The sequence below is a fragment of the Oryctolagus cuniculus genome, chromosome 4 (genome assembly GCF_964237555.1).
Source record: "Oryctolagus cuniculus chromosome 4, mOryCun1.1, whole genome shotgun sequence".
In the NCBI taxonomy this organism is placed as follows: Eukaryota; Metazoa; Chordata; class Mammalia; order Lagomorpha; family Leporidae; genus Oryctolagus; species Oryctolagus cuniculus.
The window spans coordinates 92,461,891-92,489,552 of NC_091435.1; the positions used below are offsets into that span (position 1 = coordinate 92,461,891).

General features: G+C 45.8%; 1 protein-coding gene across 3 annotated transcripts; it reads right to left on the reverse strand.

Annotated features, from left to right (window-relative positions):
• Positions 1-6,468: 6,468 nt before the first annotated feature.
• Positions 6,469-14,424, reverse strand: LOC108177987 (endogenous retrovirus group K member 8 Pol protein). Of its 3 annotated transcripts, none has more exons than XM_070073184.1 (3): positions 13,997-14,424; positions 7,772-10,793; positions 6,469-7,341 (listed from the first exon to the last, which is right to left on the reverse strand). In XM_070073184.1, exon 2 carries the CDS (start codon positions 8,820-8,822, stop codon positions 7,872-7,874), a length of 951 nt encoding a protein of 316 aa, XP_069929285.1. In that variant the 5' UTR covers positions 8,823-10,793; positions 13,997-14,424; the 3' UTR covers positions 6,469-7,341; positions 7,772-7,871. The 3 variants fall into 3 exon arrangements, with proteins under 3 accessions (XP_069929285.1, XP_069929284.1, XP_069929283.1); XM_070073183.1 differs by having other exon boundaries at positions 7,772-11,281; XM_070073182.1 differs by having other exon boundaries at positions 7,772-11,462; positions 13,936-14,424.
• Between the last annotated feature and the right edge of the window lie 13,238 nt (positions 14,425-27,662).

Consider the following 27,662-nt stretch of genomic DNA (forward strand, 5'->3'; position numbering starts at 1 on the left):
CATTGATGAAGGAAATCATCAAGGACACAAAAAATGGAAAGATATTCCTTGTTCATAGATTGGAAGAATAAATATCACTAAAATGTCTATATTTCCTAAAGCAATCCACAGATTCAAGACCTGAGACTATGAAATTGCTGGAAGAAAATGTTGGGGAAATACCCCAAGACATTGGCATAGGGAATGGCTTCGTGGACAAGACCCCCAAAGCACAAGCAACAAAAGCAAAACTAAACAAATGGGACTATATCAGACTTAGAAGCTTCTGCACAGCAAAGGAAATGATCAGCAGAGTGAAGAAACATCCAACAGAATGGGAAAAATATATTTGCAAACTACCTACCCAGCAAAGGGTTAATATCTAGAAAATATCAGCCACTTAAGAAACTCAACAGCAAGAAAGAATCAATCCAGTTAAGAATGGGCAGGAGATGGTGCTGTGGCACAGTGGGTTAATCCTCCAGAGATATGCAAACTCTATCTAGTCCTGGCTGCTCCTCCTCCAATTCGGCTCCCTGCTATGGGCTGGGAAGGCAGTGCAAGACGGCCCAAGTCCTTGGGCTCCTGCATCCACGTGGGAGACCCGGAAGAAGCTCCTGGCTCCTGGCTTAGGATTGGTGCAGCTCTGCCATTGCAGCCAGTTGGGGAGTGAACCAGCGGATGGAAGACCTCTCTCTCTCTTTCTCTCTCTCTCTCTCTCTCTCTCTCTCTCTGCCTCTCCTCTCTCTGTGTAACTCTGACTTTCAAATAAATAAATAAATCTTTTAAAAAAAAGACTAAGGGGAATCCCCTTGAATTACATTTTAAACATCTTACAGTAATAACAAAAAAGAATTTGAATGTCTTAATCAGTACATGGAAATCAGATGAATCTCCGAAGAAAAACACATGCAATTCTTTGTTTCAATCAGTAAACTAAAAACTAGAGATGTGAAATTGAAGTATGTTTCAGGTGCACTTGAAAAGTTAAAGCCCCCTTTAAACTGCTAAAACATGAGATGAATTTCATTAAAAGAAAGAGAATGATGATTTATCAACAGATTATGTACACTAGCTTCATTGATCAGGCCTTTGTATGTCCTCCTTTGTATCAGTTAAATAAGAATAGGCTTAAAGACAGAATTAAAAGCGTACTGGTTTTATTTGAGTATAGCTTTTACATTTTTGATGATTAAAGATCAGGTGATTAACCCATTTGTGATTCCCTAGAACAACATAAATCGATATTGCAGGATAATGTAGGATAGTTGATATTGCAGGATAATGTAGAATAGGCGAGACGCCTGTTCTGCCATTGCCACTGAAGCACTGTGGGAGAACAACTCACCAGGATTTAATAGGTATAATTCAGAAAAGCTTTAGATCTAATTCCAACTTTCTTATACACTTGTCAGAAAGAAGACACACTTCCTCAATGGCATTTCCAACTCCCTATTTGTTTGAAACCACTTCAAGCTACCACTGCAACTGAATCCCAGTGCATGGGGGTGGGGTCTCCTGTAAGGTCCCGGGTCCTCAAGGCGAGTCGGGAACCTCCATGCCCTGGACACATCGGCAGCTCCTTGGTATATTCAAGCACCGCGGGTGCCAGCCTCATGGGGCCCAAGCTGTGCGGCCCCATGAGGGGCAGGAACGCTCTGTGCTCCTCCGTGCGCTGCTGCTGAGATCCGGAAGCTCTCAAATTTGAAGCTCTCAAATTTTAAACAAGTGGCTGTGCATGCTCGCTTTGCGCTGGGCCTGGTCCTGACTCTCATCTTTTCTCAAAGGCTTGCTTTGCAGACAAGTAAGTATGTGAATCAGTACTTAAAGGGGGTTCTCCCCACGTCTTACCAGCCACTAAGACATCAGGAGACAGAGGAGGGGTCTTTCCATTAACTAGGCTGAGAGTCCTTGGAATCCGAGAGCTGAGATGCAGGGCCCGCCTCCCACCCCTTCGCACTGGACACATCATAGGGTCCTTGAAGATGCACAGAATGTGAAACAGCTACCCCCCTGGGGCAATGGTGTTTGGCCCTTGTCTCAGGTTAGAGTCTGGTGACGAATCAGCTGATGATGTGTGAGACAGGCACCCTGGAAAGATGCGCTGAGGATGCGGATGCGCGTGGTGGCCATACTGTTGGTTCTGATATGGGAGATGTTCCAAGGGAGGGCACTTGCGGGGTTCTAACATTGAGCTGTCCCACCCTCAGCAAACCACACGAGCTCTTGCAATGAGCCGTCTGAAATAAGGTGTGCCATACATGTAAATGCACATCACATTTCAATGTCTTAGTTTTAAAGCACTTCATTCATCTTTACATTAATTACATGTTGAAATGATGTTTTGTATGTGACTACTAGAGAATTTTCTACTATATATTAAATGGGTCCCCTATTTCATTTGGAAAGTACTACTTTGAAGGGTTTGGAGTATTGGAAATGGCTTACCTAAAATGTTCAGACAAAAACTGCCTCTCCTTTCAAACAAGTGACACTGCCCCTGCTCCCCAAGAAAATATTACTCCCTACCCTGTTCATATCCCGTTCAAACCAGACAACCTTACTAAACCAGCTCAACTCAGACTAAAGGTGTTGGCAGTAAAAGAAATTGCACCCTAACCACAGGCAGTCTGGGAAGGCGGAATTAGTCATTACTTTGACAGGACAGAAGAATTTAATCTTCTGCCAGCTGCTACACCGGAACCGAGGCAGCTGCTGGCAGGGCTAGTTCCACTGCATTGGCTGGTTGCTCAATTTTGAAGAAGTGCACAGTAGAGAAACTGCAGAGAGGGGTAAAAGTAGTAGCAGAGGGCTCTCACCCACCAACTTTCATTTCCAGGTATTATATGGTTACAAATTATGATGCTATGGCATCTTTGGCCACCTTCAAAAGTAATTGACCCTAATGAAGAAATTGCCTGCTACTCTAGTATGAAATAGAGCTGGGGACAGAAAATGATCTGTAAATTTAGGCTCTCAACTTGAGCAGTCTCCTTTAGTTATGTAATAGACAGTGGAGGGACTCCCATTTAGTGTATTGAATGGCTCTTAAAAGCAGTATGGCAAGAGAACAGTATAGCTTTAAATCATTGTGTGTTGAATGCTGGTCCTAATTTAATCTTCCTAAAACTTTTGTTCTCTGGAAAGTAATCTCAAATGTATGTGCTCAAGAGGGTTTAAATCCAAGTTTATTATACTGTGAGGTTCTCCATGCAAAACTATTACTAGTGGGGCTGGTGCTGTGGCAGAACAGGTAAAGCTGTCGCCTTCAGTGCCAACATCCCATTTGGGGGTCAGCTTGAGTTCTGGCTGCTCCACTTCTGATCTAGCTCCCTGCAAATGTGGCTGGGAAAGCAGCCAAAGATAGTCCAAGCCCTTTGGCTCCTGCACCCATGTGAGAAATCTGGAAGAATCTCCAGGATCCTGACATGGTATGGGCTCAGCTGTGGTCATTGTGACCATCTGGGGACTGACCAGAGGATAGAAGACTTTCTCTCTCTCTCTTTCTCTCTCTCTCTCTCTGCCTCTGTCTTTCAAGTAAATAGATAAGTCTTTGAAAAAGAAAAACTATTACTAGAGGGTTGCTTTGAAAAATGCCCATGGAAGTGATCACCGGCAAAAGGAAGACCTTTCTCTCTCTCTCTCCCTCTCTCTCTCTCTCACTGTCCACTCTGCCTGAAAAAAAAAAAAAAAAAAAAAGGAAGTGATCAGTCTCCAAATCTGTAGTAGCCACCAGAGCTGTCATTCTCCCAACTTTGAGGTGGCTTCCGTGGCATGGCTGCAGCTTGCTGTGGTATCCCCACATTTTCTTAGTGTTTCCAACTTAGCCTCTGTATTCCCATGGAAGAATCTGGCTTCATATGTGAGCTACCTCACCCAGGAGTTTGCTTTGCCTCCTCACTGCTAACCTGTTCTGTGATGCAGCTCAGTCTCAGCTTTGCTGATGCATTGCTTCCCTTATGTGCTACACTACTGGACCAAAGCCCAGAACTTGGATCTCTGTTCCCTCGGACATGCACAGGTGAAATGAAACCATCTCATCCATGTGGGAGGAGCTACCATCACATGGACACTTAATTTCCTAAGAAAGTAAGAAAGCTTTAGGCAGAAAAGCCTGGACAAGTGGAAATTGGAGAACTTCTACCATCAGGTCAAGTTACTGACTTTCTGAGGCTCTCCTTTCCCCCACCTTGCAGAGGCCAAACTTCAGTGCCAAAATTGTCAGCTTTCTGAGACAGGATTGAGGTGTCTGCATCAAATAATGTGAAATAATTGGGAAACCCTGGAAACATGAGATGGGAGAGGTAGGGGGAAAATGGAGACTGGTGCCATGGAAGACGTAACTTGAAATTCTGAGCTTCCTGCAATTTCTAGAAAGTTGAAATCAAGTAGTCTTCCTGGCATCAAATAAAGCAGAGATGTGCACCCAGAAATGCTAGCTTGCATGTCAGGAGCCTCGGGTGGTCACTGATGTCAAAAATAAGAGTGTTAATTGTTAACTCAACAACAGGAGTCACTGTGCACTTACTCCCCATGTTGGACCTCTGTCCTTAATGAGGTGTACTATGAGAATTAACGATAAAACCTGTCTTCAAACAATACTTTATACTTTGTGTGTCTGTGTGGGTGCAAACAGTTGAAATCTCTACTTAGTATAGTGTTGGTCTTCTGTATATAAAGATAATTAAAAATGAATCAATGAAAAATGGAATGGGAGAGGGAGTGGGAGGTGGGATGGGAGTTGGGGTGGGAGGGCAGGAATAGGGGGAAGAAACACTATATTCCCAAAAGCTGTACATATGAAATTAGTACTCATTAAATAAAAACCTTAAAAATGTTTTAGAAATTAAAAAAAAAAAAAGAAAAAGAAATGCTGGCTTGGTCTTGTTCTGATCTCTGGCTTTTGGAAGTGAAGGTATCTGGGCCTGTAGTTTTCTTTGTTAGAAGAGGTTTTTTTTTTTTTAAATTTCATTTATTTCTTTGAGAGGTAGAGTTACAGAGGGAGAGAGAGGCAGAGAGAAAATCTTCCATATGCTGGTTCATTCCCCAGATGGCCTCAATGGCTGGAGCTGGGCCAATCCGAAGCTAGGAGCCAGGAGCTTTTTCTGGGTCTCTCATGAGGGCATGTGGGTATAGGGACCCAAGGCACTGGGCTATCTTCCACTACTTTCCCAGGCCATAGCAGAGGGCTGGATTGGAAATGGAACACCAGGACATGAACTAGCACCCATATGGGATGCCGGAGCCACAGGTTGAGGCTTAGCCTACTATGCCACAGTGCTGGCCCCATTAGAAGGTTTTTAACTATGAATTCAATATCTCTAGTAGACATGCAACCATTCATGTTTTGTACTTAAATAAGCTTTGATAGTTTGTGTCATCAAGGGATTTTTGCCCATTTCACCTAACTTGTTGGCCTTTTGGGAATGCAGTTGTTTGTGATAGCATCCTATCAGTTTCATGTATCAGGACTTGGAGTGCTGTCCCCCTTTCATTCTAGATGTTGATCATTTGTGTCTTCTCTTTTTTATCAGTCAACCTGGAGCACCCTGAGCACTGCTGACATTCTGCAATGGATACTCTTCTGTGGTATGGCACTTCACTGTGACTTGTAGCATAATTAGCAGTGTCCCTGGCACTTCTGCCTGCTGGACACTAGTAGCACAGTACTCCAGACCCTACCCCCACCCCCACTGTAACAACAGCAAAAATATGTCTCTAGACATTGCCAAATGGCTCATGAGAGGCAACCTTGCCCCTGGTTGAGAATTCCTGCTTTTGACTGCTTTATCTCTATTGTCTTCTTTTTCTAATGTTTCCATTTGATGTATAATTTTTTCTCTGCTGTAATTCCCCATTTGTTCATTCGTGTTGTCCATTTTTCCCACTAAAATTTTCAATGTATTTTATTAGTTTATTAATCACAACTTTTCTTAAATTTTCTCTGTTGTGGTCCTAACATCTTGGATATCTCTAAGTCTGGTTCTATTGATTAGAACACAGAGTTGTATTTTCCTTTTTTATGCACCTCACAATATTTTGTCAAATGTCAGACATCTTATGAATAACAGTAGATATTAATATAATCTATGATCCAAACTATGCATGCTTCCTCTGATAGGCAGTAATGCCAGGTGTTAAATCAGTCTACTCAATCATTAAGCTGGGTTTGGGCTTTATTGTTCTACCTTCAGTACAACACCAGTTTTAATTTCCTCTTAGGGTAGTGTGCTAAAGGGATTTTCTCAATTCCCCTATTTCTCAGTTTTAGCCTTCCCCTTGAGCTTGTACCACAACGGGGCTCCAGGCTTTTGGCTTTCCAATTGCTTATTACACGGCAGAAGTCAGAAGACTCCTGCTCGCTCGTTCTCACTCTAAGCAAGCTTTGTATACCAAGTTCTCAACAGTCTTGGATGCCATCCTTCCCATGACAGACAACTCTCGTGTCTTGTTGCTCTCCCGCCCGCGGAGGAACGACACCGAACGCTGTTTGCTTCCCCTTCAGTAGGGCTTTATTAATAGAAAATGTTACAGGGTAGAAAGATAGAAAAGAGAAAAAAAGAAGAGTGCTCTATGCTGTATTCTCTTCCATATATAGTCCTTTTCCACCTATCAGAATTGTCCCTCAGTTCATGCAGCAATCAGACCAATCAGGTTTGAGTCCACGCGGTGTGCACGCAGTTCTCCTCCAATCGATGATAAGGTCAGCTCCCAGTCATTCGGCATTTGCAACACTCCATTCTCAGTTCCGCATTTTTCCACTTCTTCTCAGCACCATCTTGTGAGAGAGGGGCCCTGTCTCCCACAGTTCCCCCTTTTTTGTTTTTTATTAGTGGCCTGGATACGTGCCTGTCCTGGGTGCCCCGGGGCGCATACTCTGCTTACCCGTCATCAAGGATACAGGAAGCATGTCCTGTCCTCTGTCTTAGGTCACTAGAGTTGCCCGCAGGTGCTTACCCATCTTTGACTACCGCTCCAGCATGCTAAGCCACACTTCGGGGTTGCCTCTTGGCTGGTGCATGGCGATCATTGCTTGTTTCAAAATGACTTCCGCCTGTCACTGCCGTTGGGAGAGCCTTGAAAGCACGCGTCCAAGAAAACCACCGCCAAGGACCACTGCAGTTCAGCTACTGCAGCCATACCTGCGGCTGTGGCGGCTGCTACCGCGGTAACTAACGCTGCGGTTATTCCAAAATCCCGGCGAGATCTTATCAATACTGCAAAATCCCTTTCCTCAACCGTCGCGGGCACAGGAATCCATGTGATAGGTCCATACAGCCTCTAGCACTGTTGCACATAATCCATGGATCCCAAGGGTTGGCGGAAATTGACTGCTGGGGATTCGCATAGGTCCAATTGTATCTGCCAAAAGACTCATCCTGATAAGTGAATTTGGAAGAAACCCAAAATCCCACACCGACCTGTGTTGTGGTGAATGTGGCTTGACAAGTGGTAAACTTTGGTGGCCAAGTCACCTTGTTTCCACACTCAGATAAAATAGTACACATTGTATAGCTGCTGTTACCGCATTCCTGCTTTGGGCATATCTGAGGGACAGATCCAGAGCTAAACCCCACAACCCTCCCGGCATAATTCTTCCCCTGAAAATATCCCACTGTTTGATTGCCCAAACAAATGCATGGCCTTGTTTCATTGTCCATGTTATTCCAGTCTTCTCGACTCATAATCCTAAAGCATAGGGATCCCGGCAAAGATATAGTTAAATTTAACTGCTGAGTTCCATTTCTTGCTGGCACTGTTGGCAAATTATATTTAGATAAAGTACTATTACCTGCAAACACATGGGGAGATAAGGAGAGGAACTGGTTATTGACAATGGCAGGGGCAGTGCTCTTAACAGGCCCCAGAACTCGGCTCCTTCCACTCCATAATTATTGTGCAAGCTGATGCTTAGACTGTGCAAAAACAACGTCCACATCATCGACTTGCTGCTCTTCCTCCAACTGTCCTTCATCCTTATCTTCTTTCGGTGGTTGATTCACCAACTTAGTCCTTCTCTCTGGGGTCCAAATTGGCTGGGATGCACCCTGTGGAAAAAAACATACTGCGCCTCGTACCCTTCTGATGAAAGGAAACGGGCCTTTCCATTTATTATCTTGCAGATCTTTCCACAGAATCCATTGTACTGACTCCTCACTGGCTATGTGGGTATGCATCTCAGCAGGTGTTTTGCCATTTTGTTTTTTATTTAAAAAGTTAATGGTATAAAGGGCCAAGGCTAATGCATCCTTATTGGATACAGCTAGCTCCCCTACTCCCCCTTTTTGTTTATTAATTAAATTTTTTAAATACAAATGGGTTCGCTCCACAATGGCTTGACCTTGGGGGTTATAAGGAATGCTGGTAATATGCATAACACCAAATTCCTTCAAAAACATAGCAAAGCGTGCTGACCTGCAAGCCAGCCCATTATCTGTTTTGATAATCTGAGGAATCCCCCAGGCTGCAAGGGATTGTAAACAATGCTGAATAACTTGTTGTGTTCCTTCATTATTCAGGGCTGTGGCCATAACCACGCCTGAATACGTGTCCATTGTCACATGAACACAACTTTGCCGTCCAAAAGAAGGAATATGAGTAACATCCATTTGCCAAATATGACACGGCTTAAGGCCGCAGGGGTTGGCGCCTGCCGGAATTTTGGGGGCTATGGAAATCACGCACCTTTCACAAGACTTTATAATATCCTCGGCTTGCTTACGGGAAATATTATACTTCACACTTAAAGTGGTGCTATTCACATGCCATTTAAAATTATACTCTCTGGCTTGATCAACAGTGGTGCAGGCAAGCAAAAAGCGCGAGTAATGATCAGCTAGCATATTGCCCCGGCTGAGTGGTCCAGGTAGATTCGAATGTGCTCTTATATACCCTATAAATATAGGATGATGTCTCTGTATTAACAATTCTTGAATTTCCTTTAAATAGGCATATATCGTGGACAATCTGGAAATACTGCAAGCCTTATCCAACAATTTCACCACATTAACCACATAAGCACTATCCGATAACACATTCAATGGACCATTCTCTTTACGTAAAACAACTGCAATAATGGCTAACTCTGCTTGCTGGGGAGAGGGGGATGCAGCCAACACAAAGTACCGCTGATTACCAATTACAGCGGCTCCAGTTCCTCCCTTGGCTCCATCTGTAAATACGGTAGGGGCTCCTTCAATTGGCTCTTTGTGCACTTTTTGCACCCTTGTCACTAAAACGTGTACAAAAGGTGACGAAAGGATGGTATGGATAGTGATTGTCTATTTCTACCTGCAGCACAAGGGCCATGTATGCCCATTGCCAGCATTCTCTTATAAGAGCTTCCATTGCATCTCTATTAAAGGGCACTACACACCGTGTTGGAACCTTTCCCGCAATTTCAGTGGTCCTTTTTATTGTTGTTAATATTAAATCTGCCACTGCAGAGCCCTGGGTATACAAAACGCGAGGCGCGTGCGAATGCAGATAAACAAACAATAAAGGGCCTCCCTGCCAAATTACTGCAAAGGGGTAAATTTGTTCAACAAAAATCAGCACCTCCAAGGGTTTTGCTAAATCGCACCTCTCCATCTGAGTGGCCTTAAGCCGTGCTTCCACCTTCTGTAATACTAGCCGAGCCTCTGCTGTTAGCACGCGTGGTGAGGTAAGTTGGGGGTCTCCCTCTAATATCTTAAATAAAGGCATCATCTCTTCAGTAGTTAGCTTGCAATAGGGTCTTATCCAATTCAAATTACCGCACAGTTTTTGAAAATCGTTTAAGGTCTTCAATCCTTCCGTAGCTATTGTAAATTCTAGGGGTGCTACCTTCTCCGCATCAATCTAAGCCCCAAATAGCGCACTACAGTATCTCTTTGTACCTTTTCAGGAGCTATTTGTAATCCTGCATCTTCTAAACATGTCACCATCAGCTTGTATGCCTCATTTAATTGACTCTCACTAGGTGCTGATATTAGTAAGTCATCCATGTAATGAAAAATCTTAACTCTTGAGCACTGTTGACGTACAGGTTCAATAGTCTGAGATACATATAGTTGACATATGGTAGGACTATTGACCATGCCTTGGGGGAGTACTGTCCACTGATATCTTTTATCTGGACCCTGGTGGTTTATGGCGGGTACAGTAAAGGCAAACCTCTGAGTATCCCGCTCTTGCAGCGGTATGCTGAAAAAACAGTCTTTGAGATCAAGCACCATTAAAGGCCAATCTTTTGGAATCCTGGTTGGTACTGGTAATCCTGGTTGCAAAGCCCCCATGTGTTGCATCTGGTTATTAATGGCTCTTAAATCATGTAATAGGCGATACTTTCCTGACTTTTTCTTTATTACAAATATTGGCGTATTCCATGGGGAGGTTGATGGTTGCAGATGACCAGCCTCTAATTGTTGCTGTACTATTTCATGTATGGCAGCCAGCTTTTCCTCGGTAAGGGGCCACTGCGGTATCCACACTGGCTTATCATTTAACCAAGTCAGCGGTAGCGGCTGCTTCGCAGTGACCCCTATGAAAAACCCAGGCCCTGTCTTCCAGGATTGCCCCTAGCCTGCAAGGGCTCCTTCCTGCCCTCTCCTCTGGGTCCCAATCCTCCTCCGTGATATCCCATTTGGCTCATAGTCTTCCATCCCGGAGAGGGCTCCAATTGGCCTTCATTGGTTAAAAATATCCCTAGTTGTTCTAAAACATCTCTTCCCCATAAGGTAATAGGAACCGCACAAACATAAGGTTGTACCTTACCCTTATTACCTTCCTGATCTTCCCAGGAAAGCAACTGAGCACTTTTCCTCCCCATACTGCTGTGGTAAAAAAGGACCTTTATTTAATGGTAGCGACTTCGGCAACGCTAGGGGGCGATATCGCGGGGGTGGATCGTCCTGCAACGTTAAATTCGCCAGCCTTGTCAGCCTGGGATAAAGACTTGACGTCTCCTTCCGGGGCCGCTCATCCTCTGATTCTTCCTCTGTCCCATCCTGACTCACACTTAATTCTTCCTTCTTTTCCTCGCCGTCCCTCCTACTGTCACGACTGTTGTCTGACTGCCTCGCCATGATTCCTCCTGTACTTTCTCCAACAGCTCACTTCCCTCATCGAGCAGCGCGCCTACTCTTTCTGTGGGGTCACGCATCGCCTGGTCAACCAGCTGCCATAGCCTCATTACCTCAGCCGACTCCCCGGCGCTTCGCAGCTGTCGCTCTACACGTTTCCACTGCTCTGGTTCTAGTTCACCGTTCTCCACAAACCAGGGAGACAGCACAGACAGTGGCTGCCTTTACTGGGGTGCCTGCTGATTTTAACAATCGGCTTAGGAGCAGTCGTAACTTTGTGGTGTGTTCCCCATCTTGTCTCATGGTGTGGTTAATATTTCCTGCACAATCTACCTGGGCGTCCCTAGTAATTCTTCCTGAGTCTCGCTCAGTGTTCTTCCTAGGCTTTTCCTAGTTCATGATCAGTAATTCTTCCTGAGCCTCTGTCGCTCCCCGTCTTCGTGGAGGAGCAACACAGGACCCTGCGCTGTTCTTTCGTCTGCTCGGCCCTCCCCGGGTTTGCTGCTGGTTCTTCCCGGGTTGGCTACTATCCCTTCCACCTCCGTGGAAGGGCAGTTCCCCCTAGCCACATTCCCCACTTCCGCAGGGGAGCGGCACACCGCCGGCCGGCTCTCTGGGGGGCTGCACGGGTTCCCTTAGATGTTCCCCATAGATGTTCCCGGTGCATGCCATCTCTCTCCTCCTTTATAGTCCTTCTCCGCCAATCCCAACTCGGCTGCCCACACGCCGAGTACGCTGCTCTCCTCCAATCAGGAGCAAGTCCTACAGTCTATCAGTTGAACTGGAGGCAGCTGTGCGGAAGCTGTTTACTTCTCTCCCAACGCCACATTGTGGGAGAGCAGATGCATAGAATAAGTCTTAATTCGAGTAACTTAGTCTAGTCCGGATTGCTCCCCACAGATCCCCCTTTCTTTTTATTTTTTGGCGTTGATACGCGCCTGTCTTCGGTGTCCCACGGCACACACTCTGCTCTACTTGCTAGCGTTGCCACAGGCTCTTACAAGTCCTATCAATCAGGAAAACCGAATCCGGGTCCTCTCTTCGCCATTGTGAGGAGGTTTTTAGGCGCTGATGCGTGCCTGTGTTCGGTGCCCTGCAGCGCATGCTCTACTCTGCTAGAACTGCCTGCAGGTGTTTACAAAACCTATCAGGCAAACCGAATCCAAGCCTTCTCATTGCCTTATTGTGGGGGAGACTTATTAGTGTTGGTTCGTGCCTATCTTCGGTGACCTGCAGCTCATACTCTGGTCGAGCTTTGCTGGCGCTTACCGCCTTAAATCAGGCAGACCGAATCCAAGCCTCCTAATTGTTGCATTGTGGGGAAGCTTTACTGATGTTAATTCGTGCTTGTCTTCGATGACCTGCGGCTAGCCGCCCAGGTGCTCATCGCCTCACTAATCAGGCAGACCGAATCCAAGCCTTCTAATTGGCATGTTGAGGGGAGGCCTTATTTTTCTCTATTTCTCTATCTCCGGGCATTCCTATTTCTCCCATTTTACTTCTATCTTCCAGCATTCCTATTTTTCTTTTACTTCACTTCCAAACTTCTGTTTCTCTTATCCCCGCAGCTTCCCGGCACCTCGCCGCTTCAGCCCGTGCGCCTCTCTCATCTGCGCAGCTTCCCGGCTTTGCGCAGCTCGGCTTTGCGCGCTCCGCGGTCTCCACGCTTAACCCTTTCGCGTCTGAACCACGGCCTACGCCAGCGTTCCCTATCTATTCACGCCCCGTGCTCTCTCTGCACGCGGCGGCTTCCGCAAGTAACACAGCGTAGCTTGCGTCTCCACCACTAGGATTCAATCTAAGTTCCCCGGGCTAGCCTGGCGAATTCAACCCAGCGTACGTCTCCGCCCCACGGTTTGGCTTCCCGTCCTTTGCTCCCCGGGCTAATCAGACGGATCCCAATCTGGCTTACGTCTCAGCTTCTGGTTTTAACTTTTCGCCCCCTATTCCCGGGCTAACTTGAGAATCCCAAAGTGGCTTTCGTTTCCGCCTTGGCCTGCCCCCCGCGGCTTCAATTTCCCTAACATTTTTCTCTACCCGGTATGTTTCCCCAAGCTTTCCTCCAACGATATTCCTCCCTCATTTCTCCTGGCCTCTCCCCACAGTCCACGTCCGAATCTGTTTGTTCTAGCTTTCACTTTCGCTTTCGACCTTAGAGATTTCTCCCAGCTTCCCCCCGTAGTCCGTATCCGAGTCTATGCCTAGGCTTTCAATAGCTTCTTCCGGCACCCTTTTCGTCCGGCTTTTCCCTAGGCTGTTTGCTAGTCTCTCTCTCCGGTAATTTCCCTAGGCTGTTTGCTAGTTTCTCTCTCCGATATTTTCCCAGTTCTTCCCGTTTCTTCCCTCCTAAGTTTCCTATCCATCCTAGGTTTCCTATCCAAGTCAGGTTTCCTATCCGAGTCACGGCACCATTATGTCGCTCCCCGTCTTCGTGGAGGAGCAACACAGGACCCTGCGCTGTTCTTTCGTCTGCTCGGCCCTCCCCGGGTTTGCTGCTGGTTCTTCCCGGGTTGGCTACTATCCCTTCCACCTCCGTGGAAGGGCAGTTCCCCCTAGCCACATTCCCCACTTCCGCAGGGGAGCGGCACACCGCCGGCCGGCTCTCTGGGGGGCTGCACGGGTTCCCTTAGATGTTCCCCATAGATGTTCCCGGTGCATGCCATCTCTCTCCTCCTTTATAGTCCTTCTCCGCCAATCCCAACTCGGCTGCCCACACGCCGAGTACGCTGCTCTCCTCCAATCAGGAGCAAGTCCTACAGTCTATCAGTTGAACTGGAGGCAGCTGTGCGGAAGCTGTTTACTTCTCTCCCAACGCCACATTGTGGGAGAGCAGATGCATAGAATAAGTCTTAATTCGAGTAACTTAGTCTAGTCCGGATTGCTCCCCACAAGCCTCCCCCAGCTCCCTTCCTAGGTTTTCCCTAGTTCAAAATCTTCTTTTCCCGGGTACTTACCCGCTCTCCAGCAGTTCGGCGTATCCGAGTCACGGCACCAGCTGTCGCTCTCCTGCCCGCGGAGGAACGACACCGAACACTGTTTGCTTCCCCTTCAGTAGGGCTTTATTAATAGAAAATGTGACAGGGTAGAAAGATAGAAAAGAGGAAGAAAAAAAAAAGAGCGCTCTATGCTGTATTCTTTTCCATATATATTCCTTTTCCACCCATCAGAATTGTCCCTCAGTTCATGCAGCAATCAGACCAATCAGGTTTGAGTCCACGCGGTGTGCACACAGTTCTCCTCCAATCGATGATAAGGTCAGCTCCCAGTCATTTGGCATTTGCAACACTCCATTCTCAGTTCCGCATTTTTCCACTTCTTCTCAGTGCCATCTTGTGAGAGATGGACCCTGTCTCCCACAGTGCCTTTGTTGGGTCTTGAGAAGGTGAGAGTCTCCTGACCATTTTCCAGTACAGGTGATCTCTGATTGCATTGGCATGAGATCCTAGGTCTGAGACTGTCCGCTGCCCCTCATTACCCAGAGGTGGAAGCTGTTTGCTCTCCCTATTGCCACCTTATTCAATTTGAAAATCTTTGACCTATGTCCTGGGAGCCACAGAGTTCACTGTCCCTTCCCCGCTAGGAAGCTATTATTGATAGGCAAGGCAAGGTCCAGGGAACTTTTGCCTTTCCCACGGTAGGTGCTTACTCCCTTCCAACAGACCCTCACCAGCAAGAGAGGCTGTCTCTAGAGTTCTGCCTCGTGTCAAATCGTTCTCTTCAGTACTCAGTAGAGACCAGAGAGAAGAGACTGAAAGTGGAAACTCCCATTGTGCTTGGGGCTCTCAGAGATTTTATATTCTCATACACTTACACGTTTGCCATTCAGCAATTCATTAACAATTTTAGCTGAATTCTAACTGAGTTACATGCGATTTGACATCTCTTCTGCCGCACTCATACCCTATTTCTGTTTGGTAGAGATCAATCTTTTCTCAAATGTCAGGCTATTTATTGATATGTGACCCTCGCTGGATTGAACAACTGTCCCAGTTTGCCTGGGGCCAAGGGGTTTCCCAGGATATGGGACTTTGGGTACCAAATCTGGGAAAGTCCAGCTGGTCATCCTAACCTCAGCTCTTGGATGGATTCAAGAAAAATCCTTTTGTAATTTTCCTGGTTGTTAGAGTAGGAATAATGCCCTTTCTAAATTTTTATATCCTAGGCAGGAGCCAAATGGTGAAATATTTATGAAAGTTGAGTATGGACAAAAGTGGTTCTTGAGTTGGTGAGGAAACCATGTGGGGAAACATCTGTTTCTTACTAGAGCAGGCAGGGCTTGGGGGACAGATGCCTTGTGAAATTTTCCCTAAAATAGAGAATAAGCAAAATGAGTTCAGTCTTGGTCATTCTTTTGCCTCTCAGCAGCAGACTTAGCCAATTACTTAATAAACTCTGGTTGAAGTGATGGATCCACACCTATTCCTCCTAAAACTGTACTCAGCACTTACTAGCAGCTGGCCAGTGCCTTATTCCGAGCAGGTGAGCATCGTCTATAGATTTTATTTATGTATTTGAAAGGCAGAGTTGCAGAGAGAGCAGGACAGAGAATCTTCCATCTACTAGTTCACTCCCCCAAATAGCCATAAAAACCAAGGCCACACCAGGCCAAAGACAGAAGCCAGGAGCTTCTTCTGGGTCTCCCACATGGATACAGGGGCCCAAGGACTTGGTCCATCTTGTGCTGCTTTCCCAGGCACATTAGTAGGGAGCTGTATGAGAAGTGGAGCGGTTGGCCCTTGAACTGGCCCCCAAATGGGATGCTGGTGCTGAGGGCAACAGTTTAAACTGTTGTGCCACAGTGCCGGGCCCTGAGTAAAATTTTTTTTTTTTTTTTTTTTTTTTTTTGACAGGCAGAGTGGACAGTGAGAGAGAGAGACAGAGAGAAAGGTCTTCCTTTTGCCGTTGGTTCACCCTCCAATGGCCGCCGCGGCCGGCGTGCTGCGGCCGGCGCACCGCGCTGATCCGATGGCAGGAGCCAGGAGCCAGGTGCTTTTCCTGGTCTCCATGGGGTGCAGGGCCCAAGCACCTGGGCCATCCTCCACTGCACTCCCGGGCCACAGCAGAGAGCTGGCCTGGAAGAGGGGCAACCGGGACAGAATCCGGCGCCCCAACCGGGACTAGAACCCGGTGTGCCGGCGCCGCTAGGTGGAGGATTAGCCTAGTGAGCCGCGGCGCTGGCCTGAGTAAAATGTTTTTAACATGTATTCCCTTTTGTGGAGAAGGAAGAAGGCTGAATGCAGCATCAAGCTTTCAGCAACAAGAATATTGACCACCTATGCATGAATGCGTATGTGTGTGTGTGCATGAGTGTCTACACTGGCTATCAACCATCTGGGGGGACATATTTTACATTTGGTATTTACACACCTGGCACTTTTTAAAAAGACTTATTTTATTTATTTGGAAGACAGAGAAACAGAGAGAGAAATGGATAGAGAGAGAGAGAGAGAGAGGTCTTCCATCCACTGGTTCACTCCCCCAGTGGTCACAACAGCCAGGGCTGGGCCAGGCCAAAACCAAGAGTCAGGAGCTTCTTCTGAGTCTCCTACATGGGTGCAGGGGCCCAAGAACTCCCTCCCTTCCCAGGCAAATTACAGAGAGCTGTGTCAGAAGTGGAACAGCTGGGACTCAAACTGGCACCCAAATGGGATGTTGGCACTGCAGGCAGTGGCTTACCCTATGCCCCAGCACCAGCCCCTCTGGCATTTTTTTTAATTTCAGAAATCATGGGAGCCAGAAGAGTTTGTGAACCGAGCAGTCATCACTAATGGCTCTGAGGTAGGCAGCCACAAAAAAAAAATGCTCTGTATCCTGTGTGATGACGAAGCTCTCTCATCTGTTCAGGTGTTCCTTGAGTATCCAAGAAAAATATAGCCTCTAGATGAGAACATAGACTGCCTATGTGATGTCTTCCTATAAATAATCAAGATGGCAAGATAAGCATGCAGAAACAGCACAGAAGTCGTAAGACTGGAAGCGTTTATAATTTAAACAGAATCAGAGTCTGTGTAACTATTTCATGACAATAATAGTTAAGACTTGTCTTGATTATGTGCCAAGAATAGTCCTAAAAGCTTTACATATACTAACACACATGTAAACTTCGTTATCCACACATTACAAATCAGGAAAATTAGTAACAAAGAGGTTAGTGAATGTGTACAAGGTCATACTAACAGCAAGTGGTGTCTGTTTCCAGAGTTGTTTTAAGCACGGTAACAACGGTCAAAAACACGGAAGAAGTAAAGATTTCCGCCTGCAGAGTAGGATTGGAGAGTGAGAGCTTGTATATGTCAAAGAGCCTTTCAAATAACATTTTTCAAGTCAAATAACAACCAGTGATGCACAGAAAGATAAAAAGGGCATTCTCAGAAAAAAGACTTAGAAAATCATACAGCCATGCCTTGGACTAGCTACAAATGAGCAGAGAGCATTAATTATACAGGAAGCTGTGGCCACGTGATAGAAATGTCACATGATACAGAGGACCCAGTCGCAGTGGCATCGCCAAGAAAAACCAACTTGCAAGCAGATCTCCACTTCTGTACCCAAAATTTTTGTGCACTTTCAGTTTCAAAAATTAAAGATTACTCAGAAGCAACTTACCATGCATAATAATTTAGGCTGAAATTGTTACTAGTTCCACTTATGTAATAACGATTATGAAAATAAAATGAAAAATGTTGGTTTGAAGATGATGGCATAGATGTTGTCAACTTGCACAGTGAAATTCATGAATGACTGGGATACCCCACAAACCTCCAAATCAATTCCTGTAATCCAGAAGATACATAGGAAACACAAGACATCAACAAGTGTATTCACAACATTTTTGGAGTCTGTGAAGAGGGACTGTCTTGGCAGAGTAGGATACTCTGAGGGCTCCATGACTGGTTTTTCAAGACAAGTGTTTATTACAATAAAGTATAGTTTATAAATATGGAAGGAAGTTTTTTTTAGTCTATCCCATAGGCAATCACCAATATCCTCTGTATACATAGTGGTGACCTAGATGACTTTATATATCTTTTAATTTTTAAAGATTTATTTGTTTATTTGAAAGGCAGAGAGAGAGAGAGGGGAGGGAGAGAGAGATTGTCCATCTTCTGGTTCACCCCACAAGTGGCCAGAGTGGGCCAGGCCAAAGGCAGGAGCCAGGAATTCCACCCTGGTTTGCCTCTTGGGTTGCAGGGACCCAAGCACTAGAGCCATCATCTGCTTCCTTCCCAGGCACATTAGCAGGAAGCTAGATTGAAAGTAGGGCAACCAGAACTCAAAGCAGCCCTCTAAATGTCAGTGTCACAGGCAGTAGGATAATCTGCTGTACCAAAACGCCAGCCACTTTGTAGAATTCTTACTGAGTAGCTCTCATTTACCTGTGAACTTGTTGTTCTTATAGAGGTAAAAAGGATAATGTAGTGATCTGGGAACAAGGAAGAATACCCAGGTTGTACTGAAAAATCTAAAAAATAAAAAAAATGCAGAAGTCCTATAGAATTGCTTCTTTTTTTTAAAGATTTATTTATTTAATTATTTGAGAGACAGGAAAGGCACAGAAAGAGAGAAAGAAAGAGAGAGAGAGAGGTCTTCCATCCATTGGTTCACTCTCCAATTGGCCATAAAGGCTGGAGCTGTGCCAATCCGAAGCCAGGAGCCAGGAGCTTCTTCCGGGTCTCCCACGTGGGTGCAGGGGCCCAAGGACTTGGGCCATCTTCTACTGCTTTCCCAGGGCATATCAGAGAGCTGGATTGGAAGTGGAGCAGCCAGGACTCGAACGGGCACCCACATGGGATGCCGAAGCTTCAGGCCAGGGCGTCAACCTGCTGAGTCACAGGGCTGGCCCCAGGATTGCTTCTTAAAGTCTAACTTTGACTCTGCTTCGAACATCTAGGGTATTTAATCCAGCACAACTTGTAGACCTTAATGAAAGCATGCTAATTTGTGCTTTACTGTAACACATTTTTCCTCAAGACAAATAAAGCAACCCATTTAATATAGCAAGCTAAACTGAGTCATCAGACTTCAGAATTTTCTACTTAAAAGAACTGGGTGAGTGTGTGCTTTGGAAAGGAAAAGACTACTTGAGTGTTGAAGATATTCCTAATGAGAGAGAGGAAGCCTGCTCTTCCAGGATCAGCTCTACCCCAAAGCCATGGTTGTGCATGCTTTGATTATCTCATCCTGGGTTGAGGCCTGGGGGAGGATCTATTGTGAGCAAGGTAGCACGGAGGGCAGTGGGCTGGAAGTGGTCAGTGTGCATGGTTCTTCTAGTCTCCCCAGCTTCTCCCAGCAAATGTGCTATTGGCCATTCTACCTGCTCATGATGGAGAACTTCCCAAGCCACTTCCAGCTCCAACTACATTCTCCTGAAATTACACGGCATCTACTCATATGGTTGCAAAAATGCCTGCCAAGAACCAGACCATCTGGATCTAGCATTCAAGAGCAAGAAAGAATCTGTCCAAAGCCACCATTGCTGTCTTGCCACATTGCCTGTGGTAGACACAAAATGACTAGGCATCATGGCCCACAGTCCGCTGGCTGCAGCATAAGGAACAGAAGGCTGTAATAGACGCGTGTGCTCAGCTGTCTGTCCTGGAAGAAGAGCCTGAGCAAAGCAGGCCTGGCCAAGTCTTAGCACAAAAATGGGAAAATATTTCCAGGTGCTGAATGTGTTGTGACACTTAAAGGCCCAACAAACCCCAACTGCATATGTTCTTAGCATAGTCTTCCCTTACTGAAGGGAAGAAACTACTCCCAGACCTTGCTGTGGCTTTACCACTTGGTTGTTCACATACATGGCTGGCACAGACAGGGTATAGGCAGTTACCGACTAGCTACCAGCATCAGAAGCTTGTAACTGTTAAAACTGTTTTCTCACAGAGCAAAGCTGAAGGCTTGTATGGTAAGATGTGCAGACACTGGGAACCAAAAATAGCAATTATCACTGTTTAAAAAGTTGTGGGAAACTCTGATTCCAAGAAAAGTCTGACTTTACATAAATGTAAGAAATAGACACACACATCCAGATTTTATTAATGCTACTCAAGGGTTTGTGAGTGGGAATTTCAAAGCCCAATCTGAATTGATTAATTTAATGTATTGGGGTTTTTTTTTTTTCATTGTCTTCTCCCACAAAAAGACTGTCTACATTTTCTGTTGAAGTTTTCCAGATCTCGATGAGCTGATGAACATTGCTTTCACTCACAGGTAAGGACTAATTAACACGAGTGGGATTTTATTGTTACTACTACAGCGTTAGATAACTTCGTTTTCAAATTGTATTGAAGAGAGACAAGTAAAGGCAGGATTTTCCCCCTTTCTTTCAACTTGTGAAAAAATTAAACCAGTAGTTTTTCTATGCTGAATACTTTTTCAAGGTTTAAGACAATTTCTCCTTAGTTTTACAGACATTTTAAAATTGTAAATGAAGTCTATAGATGGAATATCTCTTGAGTTTTAAACAACTTTTTAATAGGAGTTTCAGAAGCATAGACTAAATTTCTAGTTTCAGCTCCTAAAGCTATTTAAAAATTGGGGGAGCTAAATATGTTAAGAATTAAGGTGAAAGAAGATATATTTTGGATCCTTATACATTTTTCCATTTATACATTAAGAGTTCATTACAGGGGCAGGGGACAGCACTGTGGCTTAGTGGGTTAAGCTGCCATTTGCAATGCCAGTATCCTATATGGGCACCGGCTTGTGTCCCAGCTAATCCTCTTCTTATCCAGTTCTATGCTACTGTACCTGGAAAGCAGTGGAAGATGGTTCAAGTCCTTCATGTGGGAGACCTGAAAGAAGCTCCTGGCTCCTGGCTTTGGCCTGACCCAGCCCTCACCATTGCTGCCATTTAGAGAGTAAACAACCAATAGATGGAATCTCTCTCTCTCTCTCTCCCTCTCTCTCTCTATCTCTCTTGCACACATGCACGCACACTCTCTAGCTCTATAACCTTGCTGTTCAAATAAATAAATGAATATTTAAAAAAAAAAAAAGGCCAGTGCCGTGGCTCACTAGGCTAATCCTTGGACTGCAACGCCGGCACCCCAGGTTGTAGCCCCAGTCGGGGCACCAGATTCTGTCCCAGTTGCTCCTCTTCCTGTCCAGCTCTCTGCTGTGGCCCGGGAGTGCAGTGGAGGATGGCCCAAGTGTTTGGGTCCTGCACCCACATGGGAGACCAGGAGGAAGAACTTGGCTCCTAGCTTTGGATCGGTGCAGTGCACCAGCCACAACATGCTGGCCATAGTAGCCATTTGGGAGGTGAACCAACAGAAAAGGGAAGACTTTCTCTCTGTCTCTCTCTCTCACTGTCTAACTCTGCCTGTCAAAAAAATTTTTTTAATTTTAAAAATTTAAAAAAGAATTAATTGCAGATAAAGGTGGTGGGATGTCATATAACATTAGTGCAATGGCATTGTGTGTACATAATTGAGTGGTAAAGAAACAACTGTTTATTGTGCATTCAAATATAACTATGTAAGATAAAATCGCACCTATATTTTCAGCACCCAGTTTAAGATACAGAAAATTGCCCACAACATAGGAAATAACTGCATATTGCTTCCAAAACCACAGCCCTTGGGGCTGGCATTCTAAAAGTAAAAGTAAATCTGGTGCCTACAATGCTGACATCCCATATAGGCACTGGATGGTGTTCTAGCTGCTCCAATTCGGATCCAGTTCCCTGCTAATGGCCCGGGAAAAGTAGCAGAAGATGGCCCAAGTGTTTTGGCCTCTGCCACCTGTTAGGAAAATGGCACAGTCTTATCTATGGAACGATCTACTCCCGGACACCATCCTAGGCCCTAGCCCTGCTGCCATTGCTGGAAGCCAGGTGGCCACATGGCCCAACCACCAGTGTCAGCTCCACCCTCCTCCTAATGGGATTCCTGCTCCTGCTTCCCTGCCCGCCCTCCAGCAAAGTTTTAAAAGGACCTGTTCCTGAACACGTGGCTCTCCTCTTCTCCTCTGGTCTCCTCTCTCCTCTCTCTCATTCTCTCTCCCTCTCTCCTCTCCTCTTCTCTCTCTCTCTCACTCTCTCTTTCTCCTTCTTCACCCCTTCCCTACAGTCTGTTGGGTTTCCCCCAATAAACTCTTTCCCTTACTGCAGTGTCTGGTGTGTTTTGTGTCGGCCTTACACCACCCACGCGGGAAACCCATCTGAAGCTCCTGGCTCCTGGCTTCAACATAAACCATGCCTGGCCTTTGCAGCCAGCTGAGGAGTAAGGAGTGAACTAGCACGTGGAAGATTTCTGTCTCTCCCTCTCTCTCTGTATCTCTGACTTCCAAATAAAATAAATAAATCTTGAAAAAAAAACTATAGCCCTCCTCCCCACAAGCAATCACTATTCTTGCCTGTACAGTAATTCTTTTTTCATAACAGTGGTTCTCAAAATTCAGTCTGAAATCAGCACCACCTTGTAATTCCTTAGAAATGCAAACCCTAGGGTCCTTTCCCAGGCCTAATACATTTATATAGCTTTAGTGATTAGATATTTATGTGGTTAAAATACAAGACAATGATTCTCAAATGTTAGCATGTCTGAGAATGACCTGAATGGCCTATTGAAGGCTCTGCAACTAGTTGCTGATGATCTCTTTCTGTTTTCTGGTTTTTTTTTTTTTTAATAAAAGGTTCAAAAGCAAGATTTATTAGAGTCAGAAACCTCCAGCCAGAGTGTCATGGAGGGGGGCTCCAAGAGAAGCAAAACCCAAAAGGGCTGGTGGTACTGGGGTTTTTAAGCACACTTTCGGGGAAGAAAAAGGCTCGACATTCAGTTACAAAGCAGGAACAAAACCCATCAAAAGACCTGATTTGCAGTCTTTTATCCTGTCTGGCTTGCTCACGGTGAAACAGAGAGCCCTCAGAAGGGTGGGACAGGTGACTTGCTTAGAGTAAACTGTGAGCTCAGGAGGATGGAATCTCCACTCCCTTGCTATTCTTCAGTGAAACTGGAAGCTTTGAAGGAGTGGACAGGCAGGCACTTTTGACTTTGCTAAAGACATCCCTTGGGGGAATTCAAGCACTCTGCACCCCAGTTTCCATGGACTGCCTATTAATCCATCTGATGCCTCGCACCCCCCCAGGAGAATGGACCCTAACTTCTGTTAGGAGAACTGGTCACTCTGGGTGCTTCATGCTGAAAAGGGGTGTCAGTGGGAATGGCAGTCAAGACAGGGTCCCAGCCAGAGGTGTATCTCTCTAGGGAGATACAATGCTGGTTTGCAGAAACTGCTTCCATCCGAGGTTTCATGTGCAGGGCCAACTAGAATTACATGTTTTAAGTCTGGAGAAAATGAATCTAACAAGCAGTTTAAACTCACAGGGTCTAAAACAAAGGACAGAGTCATTTTTAAAGGACCTAAGAAAGGCGGTGTCTAAACCATAAGTAAGTTTTCCCCTTGAAAGATAGAAGGAGCCTGATAATAAACAGGTGGGCCTTAAGGCCTGGCCAGCTATGAGCCCCAGACCTATCTATCTCTTCACATGGGGTACTGGAAGAGACATCATAAGAAAGGTGTGACCCTACTTAGGGAAGGCACCCTGTTGACTTCCATTACCTAGCTAACCTGGGAGGGGAGCTGATCTGGACAGAAGGTAGGTAGCATCTCTAACAGGAAATGTACAGTCTGCCTGCAATGTTACTGACCCTCCTTGGCCATTCCCTCAACAGTGGTGGTTATTTTGGAAGCTGAGCCAAGTGAAGGGCTTTTTCAGCTTCGAGCCAACAGGGTCTATGTCTCTAACTGGGGAGTCCTTTAGTCCCCATGGCAGTTCCATTTCCAGTGACCCAATTCTTGGCTGGCAGAGCTGCCAGGGCTGTCCAAAAGCTGACTTCTGCATCCACCTGAAACCTTGGCTTTCCACATTGAAAATCAATGCCATTTGCAGACCCCAGCCTGCTGGGTCTGCTTGATGGCAGGTCACTGTGTAAATAGGTATTATCTGGCCTGCCACCTATCTTTACATTGCTACCACTGCCTAGCTTGCTCCTCTTTCCTCCTGGTTTCTGGTAAAAGAGACCATGGAGGCAGCTTTTAAGAGGGTGTAAGTCAAGGGGGTGCTCAGTCCCATCTCTACTCTTTGGTGGCCTGAACTAGAAATCTATAGACATAGGTGTGTTCTGGTAGTGGTTTTTCTTTGAGGTAGACATGCCCATGAGAAAAGCCTTGTCCTCACTTTAACATCAAATTTGCAGACCATCTTATGCAACCTGTCTATAAATTTTGAAGTTATTAGTATAACTTTCTCTCCCTTCATTTGGTCTGAAAGAGAGGTTTTGCCTGTTTACTATGCCCATGGCAAAGTAAATCTAGCTGTGAAGTCATAATTTAAGCTCTCATTTTGGCTATGCTATTATTACTAAAAACTATTAGCCATCCCTTTTATAAGGTCTAAAGATCAAACTGGGGGCCTGCATGGTGGCATAGGAGGCTAAGCCTCTGCCCGAGGCACTGGCATTCCATATGGGCACTGGTTCATGTCCCAGCTGCTCTTCTTTTTATCCAGCTCCCTGATAATGCACATGGGAAAACAGTGGAAGATGGCCCAAGTGCTTGAGACCCTGCACCCACATAGGAGACATGGAAGAAGCTTCTGTCTCAGAACACAAGATCTGTTGTGGGGAGCAACTGGGAGCAACTCGGACTAGACTAAGTTACTGGAATTAAGACTTATTCTATGCATCTGCTTTCCCACAATATGGCGCTGAGAAGGGAAACAGCTTCTACACAGCTGCCTCCAGTTCAACCAATAAACTGTGGGACCTGCTCCTGATTGGAGGAGAGCAGCGTACTCGGCATGTGGGTAGCAGAGTTGGGATTGGTGGAAGAGGACTATAAAGGAGGAGAGAGACAACATGCACCAGGAACATCTAAGGGGAACATCTGAAGGAACACCTGTGCAGCCCCCAAGAGAGCCGGCCGGCGGTGTGCCGCTCCCCTGCGGAAGTGGGGAATGTGGCAGGGGGAACCGCCCTTCCACGGAGGTAGAAGGTGTGGGGAGCAATCCGGACTAGACTGAGTTACTGGAATTAAGACTTATTCTATGCATCTGCTCTCCCACAATATGGCGCTGGGAGAGAAGTAAACAGCTTCTGCACAGCTGCCTCCAGTTCAACCAATAAGCTGTAGGACTTGCTCCTGATTGGAGGAGAGCAGCGTACTCGGCGTGTGGGCAGCCGAGTTGGGATTGGCAGAGGAGGACTATAAAGGAGGAGAGAGACGGCATGCACCGGGAACATCTAAGGGGAACATCTGAAGGAACACCTGTGCAGCCCCCGAGAGAGCCAGCCGGTGGTGTGCCGCTCCCCCGCGGAAGTGGGGAATGTGGCCAGGGGGAACTGCCCTTCCACGGAGGTGGAAGGGATAGTAGCCAACCCGGGAAGGACCAGCAGCAAACCCGGGGAGGGCTGAGCAGACAAAAGAACAGCGCAGGGTCCTGTGTCGTTCCTCCACGAAGACGGGGAGCGACATAATGGTGCCGTGACTCGGATATGAAGCCTAGGCAGGGTTTAGTGTCGTTCCTCCATGAAGAGGGGGAGCGACAGAAGGGATGGTAGCCAACCCGGGAAGAACCAGCAGCAAACCCGGGGAGGGCTGAGCAGACAAAAGAACAGCACAGGGTCCTGTGTCATTCCTCCACGAAGACGGGGAGCGACAATCTGTCTTTTTGGTCATCCCAAAATTCAGGAATAAAACCTGAAATATAAGAGTCAGCACATGGAATCAGTCCATAACTTGGAACAATTTTAACAGAGTCAGAACTAGGGAGGAGAAAATAGCTTAGTGGAACTGGCTAGAAAATTGTCAGAGTCACCAATTAAACAAGAACTATTAAAAGGAAATGCTGGGGGCTGGTGCAGTGACATAACAGGTAAAGCTGCCACCTGCAGTGCCTGCATCCCATATGGGTGCTGGTTCTAGTCCCGGCTGCTCCACTTCCGATCCAGCTCTCTGCTATGGCCTAGGAAAGCAGTAGAAGATGGCCCAAGTCCTTGGGCCCCTGCACCCGCATGGGAGACCCAGAAAAAGCCCCTGGCTCCTGGCTTTGGATCAGCCCAGCTCCAGCCTTTGAGGCCAACTAGGGAGTGAACCAGCGGATGGAAGTCCTTTCTCTCTCTCTCTCTCTCTCTCTCTCTCTCTGCCTCTCCTTCTCTCTGTGTGTAACTCTGACTTTCATATAAAACAAACAAATCTTTTTTTAAAAATGCTGCAGTTTTTAACAGATTTTTGAGAGACTATTTCAAAATATTTACTAACATATACACATTGCAAAAACCTCATTGCTTTAACAGAGGATCAGATCCTAGTTCTATGTCAAAGAAAAATAATACAACATTCTCTAAATAAGATAACACATCAAATTTTTTCAAAGATTTTATTTATTTATTTGAGAGGTATAGTTACAGACAGTGAGAGAGACAGAAAGAAAGGTCTTCCTTCCGCTGGTTCACTTCCCAAATGGCCACAATGGCCAGAGCTGCACCGATCTGAAGCCAGGAGCCAGGAGCTTCTTCCCAGTCTCCCACGTGGGTACAGGGGCCCAAGCACATGGGCCATCTTCTACTGCCTTTTTAGGCTATATCAGAGAGCTGGATCAGAAGAGGAACAGCAGGGACTACAACTGGTGCCCATATAGGATGCAGGCACCGCACACAAAGGATTAACCTACTGCACCACGGTGCCAGCCCCAACACATCAAATTTCAACCTTAGTTACTTTCAACAGTGTTGGACTATCTTCACATGGACAATTTATGAAAACATGCTAGCAAATCCAAATAGTTTTTCCATAGAATATAAGGTGCTAAGAGTACCAAAGTTTACATTTAGACACATTTATCTCATTTACCTTTACCCAATTTACATTTAGCAATTACACCTAGATGACTTAAGATGCTGATATTATATCATACAGCTATCTGAATTAAGGTCAAATTATATCATATGGAATTCTACTTCTTTTTATAAAATGCTAGCTATAAATCAGTGACATTAAACCAGAGATTTCAAAATCCTCCTTAGGGAGCTATAACAAGCTCTGATTACCCATTGCTATTTCATCAGAAATTCATTAAACCAAGTTGCAAAACAAATTCAGCAAGTTACAAAGCAATATTTTTTAAAGGCAGTGATCTTCCTAGATTCAAAAGAGAGAAATTCCTTTAAACCCAATGTCCAGTTACAGTGGAACAAAAGTTTCATGCATGAGATTGTTATTTACCAAAGCCATCTTTTTAGAGTCCAATCAAATTTGAGCCTAGTCTTCTTTTTAACCCCCCTCCCCATAAAAAATCACCTTAGGCCAGCGATGCCCAGTCAGCAGTCGGCTACTTGGGACTGCCTCTGAAACAAAAGTTTCGGGCAGCTGCCAAATGGTTCCCAAGGGTGACTGTGGGCCAGAGACCAATGTGCAGGGACAAGAAGTGCACTGGAGAATGTTCACCATTATGTTAGGATTAATGGGAGAGGGCACCACCAGAGCAGATGGGCACCCTCCAGAGAGATTCCTAAGGAGGAGAACCTGATAGGTGATAGAATAAAGGGCAATGACCTACAAGGAGGCTGCTCTAAGAGCCCACAAAGAGGAGGCTGGGGGAAGAAACCTGAAGCCCCT